Source organism: Elephantulus edwardii, unplaced genomic scaffold (genome assembly GCF_000299155.1).
Source record: "Elephantulus edwardii isolate Elephantulus edwardi_28Jun2011 unplaced genomic scaffold, EleEdw1.0 scaffold00217, whole genome shotgun sequence".
Classification (NCBI taxonomy): domain Eukaryota; kingdom Metazoa; phylum Chordata; class Mammalia; order Macroscelidea; family Macroscelididae; genus Elephantulus; species Elephantulus edwardii.
Genome location: NW_006399967.1, coordinates 805,322 through 817,706, shown reverse-complemented (window position 1 = coordinate 817,706; position 12,385 = coordinate 805,322). Strand labels below are relative to the sequence as shown.

Here is a 12,385-nt window from a genome sequence, read left to right as displayed (position 1 = left end):
CCCCCCTGCGCTCCCTGACCCTGCCCTGTAATCACTGGTCCCCCCTGCACTCCCTGGACCAGCCCATATCACAGGTCCCCCCTGCATTCCTAGGCCCCCCTGCAACCCTGACCCCACCCCATATCACTGGCCCCGCCCCGTGTCACAGACCCTGCCTCCCACAGGTGACAGCACACCAGTTCCCAGAGGTGCGATTCTCCATGGTTCACAAGAAGATCAACCTGGCAGAGGACACGCTGGCCTGGGAGCATGAGCGCTTTGCCATCCGTCGCCTGCCCGCCTTCACCCTCTCTCACCTGGAGAGCCACCGCGACGGCCAGCGCAGCAGCATCATGGATGTGCGGTGAGGCCGCCCCACCGGGAGGGGTGGGCTGCCTGTGGGGCGGTTTCCAGGTGGGGCCACTGCGGTGGTCGGGAGGGCGGGAGCAGGGTTGGCATCTGGAGCTGAGAGGCCCATGGGGTGGAGAGCCTCCGGCCAATGGGCAGGTGCCGTAGGAAGGCTCTGTCGTACCTACCAGCACCATGAAGTTTTGTCCCTAAAGCAGCTCTTGTCGTCGTTATGTGTTGTCTAGTCACTTGTGTCCCAGCGACCCTACACTGTACAGTGGCCCTGAAACCTCTGATCTGGGCCAACCTTAGGTGTGTATAGAAAGCTCAGTTTAGGCAGGTGAAGGGTACCCAGCTGGGGTTGAAATTCGAGGACGCAGACCTTTTTTCTTTTTGGTTTTTATCTTGTGTGTACCATTAGATGGGATCTGACAGGTACAGGAGGAGGTTGTCCCTCCTTCTCCAGCAGAGCATCTGGTGGATTCGAACCGCACACCTCTGGGATTGCAGTGCAGCTTCTTGCCACTAGGCCACCAGAGCTCCCTCAAGGACGCAGACTTTGTTAACGACACGTGTGCCCAGGCGTGCGTAGGGTGCGCTTACACGGCGGATAGTCAGGTTGAAATCGAGCCGGCGGTCAGCGTGCCGTCTGGCCCTGTGCGCACCCCCACATTGGCCCTCTCCCACGGGCCTCCTGTCGACCCCTTCTGCTTTGCTCAGTTCAGTGCGTGGGAGAGTCTTTCCCCTAGAGGGGGGTGGATTTGAACCTACCACCTCATCGGTCAGCCAGGAGAAGGTACCAGGCTACCAGGCAGGGCTCCTCGTGGCACCCGGCACTGATCCTGTGACGTCCACCCCCACCCCCCAGGTCCCGGGTCGACTCGAAGACGCTGACCCAGAACACGAGAATCATCGCCGAGGCGCTGACCCGCGTCATCTACAACCTGACCGAGAAGGTGAGCCCTGGGGACGGGGACCCCATCTCCACACCTGCCCCCCGACCTGAGCTCAGCCGGCCCTCCTGTCTCCACAGGGCACCCCTCCTGACATGCCCGTCTTCACCGAGCAGATGGTAAGGGGCAGGGCGGGGCAGGGATAGGCTAGCGGGGTTGGATAGTGTGACGCGGGGTGGGGGGTGGCATGGGGAGATGGGGGAGGGCCGCGGGGGAGGCTGTGGAGGAAGGAAGCAGGGAAGAGGCGGGAGGTGCTGGAGGGCATCAGAGCCTTCCAGACGGAAGACTGGACAGAGGTGGGGACTGCAGGAGTTGGGGGGTGTGATCCTCGTGTCCAGTGAGGCCATGAAGTTGGGTGGTGTGGCGGCCAGGAGGGCTGGGGTGACGATTTCAGGGTGTTGACGGGCAGTGAGGGTGGACATCTGGGGACTGGAAGGACATGGTGAGGGGCCAAGGGCAGGGGCATGATTGAGAGGGCAATGACTGGGCGTCCTTGGCCTGGTGGAGGCCGAGGGGGTGGACTGACGGTTGTGTGGACTGGGTGACGTCTGGGGGTGGGGCAGTGAGCGATGGGGTGGCTGGTGGCTGAGGGGCTCCAATGGTGAGGTGAGGGGTGTGGTGATGCCCGAGGGGCAGTGACTGGGGTCCTCCGTCTGGTGGAGGAGCGGGCGGAGCGGTGACCGTGTGGTCCCTGCAGCAGATCCAGCAGGAGCAGCTGGACTCGGTCATGGACTGGCTCACGCAGCAGCCCCGGGCGGCCCAGCTGCTGGACAAGGACGGCACGTTCCTGAGCACGCTCGAGCACTACCTGAGCCGCTACCTGAAGGACGTGAAGCAGCACCACGTCAAGGCCGACAAGCGGTGCGGGCGGGGCGGCCCCCACGCCCTGTGCCCCGCCCCGTATCCCCGCCCATGCTGTCCCAGTCCCGTACCCCGCCCCATGCTGTCCCCATGTCCTGTACCCCGCCCCATGCTGTCCCCGCCCATGCTGTCCCCGCCCCATATGGTGTCCCCGGGCCCCCGTCCATGCTGTCCACGCGGCACCCCACGCCCCGTGTCCCTGCCCATCCTGTCCCCGTCCTGTACCCCCACCCCATGGTGTCCCCACGCCCCGTGCCCCGCCCTGTGCCCCCACCCATGCTGTCCCCGTCCCATACCCCCACCCCATATGGTGTCCCTGTGCCCCCGCCCCATGCTGGTCCCACCTCGTACCCCCACCCCATGGTGTCCCCACGCCCCGTGCCCCGCCCTGTGCCCCCACCCATGCTGTCCCCGTCCCATACCCCCACCCCATATGGTGTCCCTGTGCCCCCGCCCCATGCTGGTCCCACCTCGTACCCCCACCCCATGGTGTCCCCATGCACCTTGATCACACCCCGTGGCACCCCCATGCCCTGTGCCCCATCCTGTGGTGTCCTCATGCACCTTGATCTCCCCATGGCATCCCTCGCCCCATGGCATCCCTCGCCCCATGACCCCACCTGGTGGGATCCCCAGGCACCTTGACCCCCCCACCGCATGGGGTCTCCACTCCCCCCCTTTGCTTCCCCACATGTTGGGCTCCTCCTTCAGGTCCGGGGGCCCATCTTGAGCCCTCCACCCCCAGGGAGCCAGGCCTGGGAAAGAAAACTGCAAAGTGCCCGCTGTATTTGCATCTCAGATGCAAAGAACCGCAGTGTCCATGGGTCCCAGGAGCCACTCCTGGTGGTGCTGGGCTCGTGGCATTTGGCCGCCAGCAGGAGGCCAGCGGTCTCCGCCCACCAGCCTCTCTGTGGGGGGACAGAGGCAGGTCCTCGTTCCACAAAGGAAACTGAGGCAGAACCTGCACCCCTTCCCATCCCCACCCCCCGCCGTCACAGGTCCCCTGACAGCGCCCTCTCTCCTCCAGGGACCCCGAGTTTGTCTTCTACGACCAGCTGAAGCAGGTGATGAACGCTTACAGGTGAGTGAGGGGCGGGTGTGTGTCCTGACCCAGCGACCGTTCCCTCCACATCATCATCATCATCATCGGGCGGCCCCAGACCAGGGCCAGGTGCCTCTGCCCCAGCAGGGGCTACTCTGAGCACGAACCGACTGTCCCCAACACCCCTTCGCTCCGCCACAACTTACAAGCCCACAAACAAACCACCAAGTCCAGGGCCATCGAGCCCTGCCTGCCCCAGCGCCCCTGAAGGACAGAGTGGGGCCACCCACGGGCTTCCGGGCCCAATCCTCACAGAACAGGCAGCCTCAGTTCTGAGGAGCGGGCGGTGGGTTCGAACCACCTTCTGTCTCACAGCCGAGCGCCTTGAGCGCTGTGCCACCCGGGCCCTTCCTCCTGGCCCAGGGCGGAGTGGCCCTCCAGGGACTCGGCCTTTGGGGCTCTGCACTGAGCACAGGACAGGGTGCTGAGGGCGGGACGCACACCACGTGACAGGACCACAGAGCGTTCCCAAAACCTGGATGTCCATCCAGGGCCATCTCTCCATCCATCAGTCCACACATTGACCACTTACCTGATACCCTGAAAAACGGGCACCATTCCACGTGACCCAGGGCAAGCAGACAGGTTGCCCATCCCCGGGACAATGTCCAGGATTAGAGGACACGTCGCTGAGCCTGGTACACGTCCCCCTGCACTGCTCACCCCTCACTGCGGCTCCTGCACTGACCACGCACACGCACACTCGTCTCCCCAGGGTCAAGCCGGCCATCTTCGACCTGCTTCTGGCCGTCTGCATCGGCGCCTACCTCGGAACAGCCTACACAGCAGTGCAGGTGGGCACGCTCGGGTCCTCGGGGTGGGAGGGCTCGGGTCCAGAGGTGGGCTCGGGTCCTCGGGGCTGGACCTGGTGTTGGCCTCCAGGCAGGTGGCTGCTGGGTGCTGCCAGTCACTGATGCCCACGGGAGCCTCGGGGCTCAGGTCCTCACCCCCCCACTCCCCTGTCTCTTGTGCACCAGCACTTCGACCTCCTGTACAAGACAGTCCAGAGGGTGCTTCTGAAGGCGAAGACGCAGTGACCTGGCCAGAGCCACACACGTGGACACCACGGCCCCTGGAGACCCCGGCTGACGGCGTACCACAGTGGTCCTGTGTGGCTTCCAGACCCGGGACTCTGTCCCTCCCTCCCTTCCTCCCTCTGAACTGTGGAGGTGACCTGGTGGGGGGGCCTGGGCACCCCCAAGAGAAGCCTACACCGGGGTCAAGTGCACGAGCAATCAAAGTGGACCCTGTCAGATGCTGGCCTGCTGCCGGACGCTCTGTGCCCGGCCGTCCTGCCCGCCGCTCGCTCACCCGCTGGCCAAGTGCTGTCCTCATTGGCCCTCCAGAGCCCTGGACACAGCAATGTGCGCCGGGTACTCCCAGCCTCTCACCCCCCCCCCCCGATGTCCCTTCCCGTCGCATTCCTGCTGATGTGTGCTGTGACCGCCAGCTCCGGCCCCACCTCCAGCCGCTCTCAGCAGACTTCTGAGGCTTTGAGGTCGGAAGTGTCAGGCCAGACGGGGACACTGGGCCTGGAGCTGGGAGGACTGCCAACCACCCGGGGGCCCGTCCCCCTGTACCCTCACTGCCCCACGAGGCTGCTCTTCTAGGACTTAGAGTGGGGCCGGGGGAGCCACGATAACCCCCTGCCAGGCTGTGCGTGGGGCCAGGCCAGAGGTGACCTCAGGGAGACCCAGGTGTGTCCATTCGTTAGCAATATAACTCATGACTGTCCCCACAGGGCCGCTAGTCCAGGGAGCAGGGACAGGACCTGCTAAGAAGGCCTGGCTCTGGTAGCCTGGGCTTTACTCCCACCCCCCGTCCCTCTGCCCTCAACCTAGAATTCCCTGGGGCACTGGGGCTGGAGGAGGGGGTAGGCCATGCCCTCCCTGCCAGTCCTTGCTGTCCTCCCCAAAGCTGGGAGCTCACGGGGCTCTGTGTCCCCATGCCCACCACCTTTCCCACCCTGCAGCCCAACCCAGGAGTTCCCGTGGGGATAGAGGTTCTCCTGTCCAGCCCCGTGTCCCCACAGCTGAGGGTGGCTCCCAGGTCGGGGATCCTCTGGTTAACACTGATGTCCCCTGTCAAGTGATCCCCCTCCCCCGTGGGGACAGCAGCCGGCCTGGGAGAGAAATAAAGCCATATTGAATGATTGACCTCAGAACTCTCTTCGAGGGGTGTGTCACCCCACCATGGTTGACTGGGTCCTTGGGCCCTGAGCAATGGAGGGCGTGACATTGGTGGAGCATGGGGTTCACCAGAACCTCACATGCCGTTCCAGCTTGTCCACTTGGGGAGTGATGGTGGCCATCAGTGCCCTGTACAGGGGGCGCCTCAACTTGTTCCATGCGGAGGGGTGGGCCGGAGTTCACGCCCTGCAGCCCAGTAAGGCCTACTTTGTGGTTATACATAGAGCATGGCAGTCAGAGAGGGCTTCCCAGAGGCGGGGTTTGTGCCAGGGAAGCCGTTTGCCATGTGGCAGATGGGCAGGAAGGACATTCCGGCAGAGGCCCCGCACGTCGGAGGACTTGGCTTTCCTGGGGTTTACAGAGAAAGAGCACTTGGGCCCTGAGGGGCTTCTGAGTGAAATCGGAATGACGGGTTAAGCCATGTGGAGATGTGGGGGAGGGTGGTCCAGGCAGAGAAGCAGCTGGTGCAAAGGCCCTGGGGCAGGACTGGGCCTGGTAAGCTGAGGGGACAGGGAGGAGGCCCACACAGCCATGGGGTGGGGGCAAGGCCCTGTGAGGGAGGGAGGACTTGCCCCAGGAAGGTGGGAGCCCTGGAAGGATGCGGGCACGGGCGTGGAGGGGTGCGCGGGAGAGGTGTTGTAAGCTGGAGCTCTGGGGGTGACCTCAGATCGCCACCACCCCCGGCCAGGCGCACTCCGAGGGCCGTTAGGTCCTCACCCCCGTGGACAGCGACGGGGAAGCGACTGAATGACCCTGAACAACAGAATGGTGACATCCTCACTGTCCTGTAGCTGTGGCCCTATGTCAGCACATGTCACCGAGTCTACTGAGCATGGTGTCCTCTGGGGCTGTCCCCTCCTGGTGACGTGTCCACCGGGTGTGAGATGAAGGCGCCGTCCTCCCTCCTGACAAGCGTCCTGCGTTTCTGACACACGTCTGTCCATTCTCCTGGCAGCACAGGGTCTGTTCCCATCTCCAGCTCCCTCATTCAGAGCCGTTCCTCACACCACAGGACCCAGAAGCTTTCAGTCAGTGGCTTGCTTTTCCTGAGGGCTTTTTAAGACAATAAAGCATCAGATAAACCAGCATCTTGACTCCAGGGACCCCACAGGTGTCCAGGTAGTGCTGTGCCCTGTAGGTCTTTGAGGGGTCAGTTTTGGGAAAGGAGGTTTTCAGGCCTTTATCTCCAGACACGTAAGGTCTAATGTTCAGCTCGCTTGAGGCACCATCAGTGGGCACTGATTTCTGGAAAGGACGTGAAGTTGATAGAGGGTGAGTGAGAACAGACGTGGTGAGATGGGCCCATGGTACAGCCCCAGCAGTGACCACTGCTCGCAGCAGCTGAGGGTGACAGGATTGGGCAGTGTCCGTCGTGCATGGGGACACACGAGTCAGAGCTGATGCAATGACAGACAGTAACACGGAATCCAGTGGGTGGGTGCAGGAGCCCAGATACAGGCTCGAACTTCTTCCGACTGGCAGCATTGTGATGGATGGAGGAGAGATGGAGGTTATTAACAATTTCAGCTTACTTGGCTCCACATTCAGCCCTTGGCACCAACAGTCAGGAAATCAAAAGACTAATTGCATTGGGGGAAAAGTCTGCTATCAGGGAGGGACCTATCCAAAGTGCTAAAGAGTACTGATGTCAGTCTAGGGACTAAGGTGCGCCTGACCTGGGCCATCATCTTGGCAATTACTTGCTATACATCAGAGAGCTGGGTAATGAATTGTCAAGGATGATAGAAGAATCCATGTCTCCGAGCTGTGGTGCTGGAGAAGAGTATGGAACATAACTTGGACTGCCAAGAGAACAAACACGTCCTGGAGAGGCTGCTCCGTGAGGGCAAGGATTTTGAACCTCTGCCTCACATACACTTTGGGCATGTGGTCAGGAGAGACCAGTCCTTGTAAAAGGACATCCTGCTTGGAAAGGTAGAGGGACAGCACAGGAGAGGAAGACCCCTGGATGAGATGGGTTGACCCAGTAACTGGGGTAATGGAGGTGTTGGAGACAGACCCGCTCAGGACAGGACAGGGTTCAGAGATAGTGTGCAGTCACTATGAGCTGCAGGCTACTCTGTGACACATAACAACAGCATTGGGATTTGAGTGACAACTCCGAGCACAGTGGCTTCCCACTCATCAGTTGATGTTTTCTGACATTGGTCACAATCTGCTCTTTGTAACATCGCTCTTCCCGGTTCCTCCCTATGATTCCTGCTTCCACTACCTTCTGCCACCTAAGGCTTATGTCATCTTTCAGAGGTAGGTCACTAGGTGTTGCTTCCAAAGCACCTCTGGGTGGATGGAAACACCAACCTTCCAGCTAATGGTTGTCACCTAAAAATCCGACCCAGTGCTGGTGAGTCCAGGCTGACTCAGCGACCCATCATCAGGTTTCTGAGGTTGTAAATATATTTTTTTTACATTTTTTCTTTTTTTTTAAATTAGTGTGTGTGTGTGTGTTTCTGTGTACAGTGAGATCAGATCTGACTGGTACAGGAGGAGATTGTCCCTCCTTTCCCGGCAGAGCATCTGGTGGATTTGAACCATGCGTCTTTGGGATTGCAGTGCAGCTTCTTGCCACTAGGCCACCAGGGCTCCCCTGAGGTTGTAAATCTTTATGAGAGGTTGCCCACCTTTCTCCCACAGAGAAGCTGGCGACTGATATGCCAGACACAGTAGAGCTCCTTGGAGCTGGCTGCTGGAGTCAAATTCCAGATTTTACTGTGTGACCAACACAAATACCTGGACTCTCTGAGCCTCAGTTTCCACTTCCTTGAAATGGGTACAGGAGCAGTAGTTTGTCTTCATCTGTGGAAATGGGCGTGGCCTCAAATGTGAAGAATGTGTCAATGCCAAGTCCTTCTAAATCAAAATTCATCCCAGTGAGCAGAGAGCAAATATTTAAACCCCGTCAGCTTCGTGTGGTGTCATTGCCTAGTTGGTCTTTTTAAATTACTTAAATTTACAATAAAAATGAACTGATTCAATTAAAAAAAACGTTTAGAATAAAGCCAAGATCAGAACACCACCACAAAACCTGGTGGTTGTGTTGATTCTGAGTCAGCGTGACCCTGCATGCTAAGGCTGTCATTTTCATGCACACATTGCCAGGCCTTTATTCTGACTTCCACCTGTTCGCTGATGACCACAGTGACCTCCACGTCAGGGTTGAACAGTGAGTGTGAGGGCATGTTCCCCTAGCCTCTATCAGACCAGCAAGACTGATTCCTTTCATTTTTTTCCCCCAGTAATTTTTGAGTTTTGTCTTCCATTTCTCTCCCACTTCTCCCTGGGACCTTCTACCACGGTCCCTTTGAAACGCTCAGCAGAGGCAGCTGGGCACCAGGTTCTTCTGGTCTCAGGGCCAGGCAGATAGTGTGTAACTTGATGACTGGGGTTTGGGTTCTCACACCTAGAATTTGGTCTTGATGGCCCTCATCCTAGTCCCAGCCCTGAGGACTCACGTGCCACCTAAACGCTGTGACTCAGTGCCTGTCACAGAGCCCCTCCCGCTCTCCAGCCCACCACACACGTCTACCCCCAGTGGCTCGATAAAGCTTTAGATAAACCGGTTGCTGGGAGTCAGTGCCATCATCTCTGATCCAGAGGGTTCTCAGCGGCTGAGATTTTTTTTTTAAGCTGATTACCAGGCCTTTATTCCAGGACGCACACTGTCTGATCTTATCATTCCCATGCTGCTCCAATGATCCCAGCCACACGGTTCCCTTCACTGCACCTCCAAATTGTCAGGCTGCTCCCCGCCCCAGGGCCTTTGCACTGGCTTTCCCCGCAGCAGAGACGTCTTTTCCTCAAGGTGTTACTTGGCAGCCCCTTCTCTATCCGATATTCATTTGAAGGTCGCCTTCTCTGAGCAGTCCTGGATTTGAACACATCTCAAGGTCTATCTAGCCTCTTCATTGCATTACCAATAATTGTAAAGTATTGCATTCCTTCAGTGGTGTCCAGCTCAGAGTTTGCTGTTTGAATGGGCTACAGGGCAGGTGCCATCAAGTCTTTTCAACTCAGTGACGCCATGTGGCAGAGCAGAACTGCCCCATAGGATTTCCTTGTGGTTCAAAAGCTGGTCAGTAGATCAGGCACCTAACCACGGGTCATTACAGCAGTGGTGGAGTCGGGGAGCGGCTTTGAACCAACAACCTTTCCATCAGTAGCCAAATGCTTAGCCACTGTGCCACCAGAACTACTTCCAGTGACTCAGCATGCGGGCTGAGCTTGAGAGGATGTGCTGTGTGCCTTGTGGACGGACCCCGGTGCTACATCATCTTCACGATCGTCGTATGACTTAAACCCAGGCCTGTGGCCGCTGTGTCGCTTGAGTGGCTTCCAAGCTAGAGGCGAGTCATGTCTTGAGTCTGCCCCCATGACCCACGCGTGTACTGTGGAAGCTGTGGAGATGCATTGAGTAAGGAAGACTCGAGGGTTTGACGCCCTTGAGGCGTGGTGTTGGAGAAGGTACTGAGTACCCTGTGGGCTGTCAAAAGAACAACTTACTTACCTGTCCTGGAGGAAGCAGCCAGGTTGATCCTGAGAGGCGTGGGTTGGAAAGCTTGATCTCACACACTTTGGACATGTTGTCGGGCGGGGGGGGGACCAGTCCCCCTGGAAAACATCGTGCTGGGAGGGGTGGCAGATCAGAGAAAGAGAGGAAGACCCTTGAAGATGTCAATTGACACGTGGCTTCATCAATGTTGGGCGTGGTGGAAATGGAGAGGCTGATACAGGAGGGAGCAGGGCTTCAGTCTGGTGTTAACAGAACTGCTGTGAGCTGTAACCAGCACCTCACAACAGCAGCAAAGTAAAACGGTTAATGGAAAGACCCCAGATCAGAACCCCGCCCTGACCCACGCCTTCCACGCCATCTCAATGTGATCAAGCCCGATGACAACTGATCCGTCTCACTGAGGGCCTTCCTCTCTCTGACCCTCCACTTGCCCCGGCATAATATCTTTTTCCAAAGGCTGGGCCCTCCTGACACAGAGAGCTGGGAGCCTGATGTGGATGTCGAGCCTCCTAAACTTTAAGATAGTACATTTCTGTTTGTTAAAGGCTCGTGGCGGCCGTGTTACAGCCGCTCTAGAGAACTGAGACAAGGCGATCGCCAGCACTGCATCCATCACGGCTCCGTGGTGGCCCGGAGCATTTTCACTGGCTGATTTTCAGACTCCCCAGCCTTGCTTCCTAGTCTGTCTGAGAGTGGAAACCCCTCTGAAACCTGCCCTCCTTGGGGACCCCGCTAATATTTGAAGCCATGGTGGCCTGCATGGCTTCCAGCCTCCCAACCACACACCGGCCACCTCAGTGACACAGAGATGGGTGGGCCGTGGATAGATTGTATTAAATGGGTGTCACTGCTGTGGGGGAGTGAAGAAGGTGAAGGAGAGAAGCAGTGGCTGAATCGTGTGGGCTGAGGTGGACAGAGGACATCTGGAACTGCAGGAGTCGATCGTCTAGGTTGGTTGGGAGAATGTTCCAGGGGATGTGTACAGAGAGCCATGTGGGAGGCCTGGGGTGACACGGGCCTGGCGAGATGGAGGGATGGCGAGAAGGCCTGACAGCGGGGGTGGAGTGAGCAAGGGGGACGAGGGGTGCAGCGTCGTGAGATGGTGGGGAGCACTCCATCTTGACAGAAGGATGAACAATCCCCTCACATGTGACTTCACTGTCCTTGCTGTGTGTCACAGTCAGAGCTTCTCTAAAGACTGACAGTCCCTCCACCCCTCCGAGCATGATGTCCTTCTCCGAAATCCGGTCCCTCCTGGCCACGTGCCCAAAGTATGTGAGACGGAGCTTTAAAATCTCCTCCCGTGCGATGACCTCCTCTGCAAACCTGCAGGACAGTCAGCTATGAGTTGATTCTGACTTACAGCACACAATAACAACAACAACGGGTAGAGGTTAAGGAGTTTTGCTGGTGAGCGCATTAAACATCAGACTGCTAACTGAAAGGTTCCTAGTTTGAATCCAGCAGCTGCTTTGTAGAGAAAGATGAGGCTTCTCTAAAGACTGACAGTCCCTCCACTCCTCTGAGCATGATGTCCTTCTCCAAGGACCGGTCCCTCCTGGCCACGGGTCCAAAGTATGTGGGATGGAGTTTCAGAATCCTAGTCTCCAAAGAGAAACTTGTTTTCACCCTCTCCAAGACAGACCTGTTTGTTTTCTTGGCGGTCCATGGGATGTTCAGGACTCCCCTGCAGCTCCGTAACTCAAGGGCATCGATTCATCTTCTGCCATCCTTAGTCACTGTCCAGCTCTCTGATTCATAGCAAGTAATTGTGAAGACCATGGCCTGTATGAGGCACCTCTTAGTCTCTAGACTGACAACGTTGCTTTTCAGTACTCTGATTTTCCCAATGCAACGATTTCCTAACTGCTGGTGCCAAGAGTGTTATTTCAGTTGGGCTGCTCCTTGGAGGTGAGGATTCTAAACCTTCATCTGACATGCTTTGGACATATTGCAAGAAGGGACCAGTCCTTGGAGAGGGACGTCATGCTTGGGAGGGTGAAGGGACAGCGCAGGAAAGGAAGGCCCTCGATCGATTCAGTGATTGGGGTAATGGGAGTAGGTGTGTCAGAGACAGTGAGGTTGGCACAGGATACAGCAGGATTTAGGACTGTTGTCGCTATGAGTCGCAAACGACACAACGGCACATGAAAACAACAACAAAAACAACATGCTAGGCCACCGAAATTAGTGTAAGTGCATTTGAAAACAACAGCTAATATACTTGAAAGCGCTAAGAGCAGAGCCTGGTACCTAGTAATTTCCCTATCCAGAGGTGAGCTATCTGTAGCATCTTTTCGGCGCCCTCCTGGCCTCGGTTTCCCCAGGCTGGTCCCCCGCCCCCGCCTCCGCTCACGAGGATGCTGAGGGCAGGCTGCGCCGCGCGCGGGGGCCGCCAGAGGGCGCTGCGGCGCCGCCCTTT

General features: G+C 58.0%; 1 protein-coding gene across 2 annotated transcripts in view; it reads left to right on the top strand.

Annotated features, from left to right (window-relative positions):
* The window catches only part of NCLN (nicalin), a 21,610-nt gene extending 17,330 nt beyond the window's left edge, over positions 1-4,280 (top strand). Inside the window, exons 9-15 of one of the 2 annotated variants that reach the window (XM_006897905.1) lie at positions 165-343; positions 1,196-1,283; positions 1,361-1,399; positions 1,978-2,141; positions 3,169-3,222; positions 3,959-4,037; positions 4,221-4,280. In XM_006897905.1, coding sequence (XP_006897967.1) covers positions 165-343; positions 1,196-1,283; positions 1,361-1,399; positions 1,978-2,141; positions 3,169-3,222; positions 3,959-4,037; positions 4,221-4,280 — 663 coding nt within the window. The remainder of the gene's footprint in view (positions 1-164; positions 344-1,195; positions 1,284-1,360; positions 1,400-1,977; positions 2,142-3,168; positions 3,223-3,958; positions 4,038-4,220) is intronic. The other variant, XM_006897906.1, reaches the window with a different exon arrangement.
* The last annotated feature ends 8,105 nt before the right edge of the window (positions 4,281-12,385 follow it).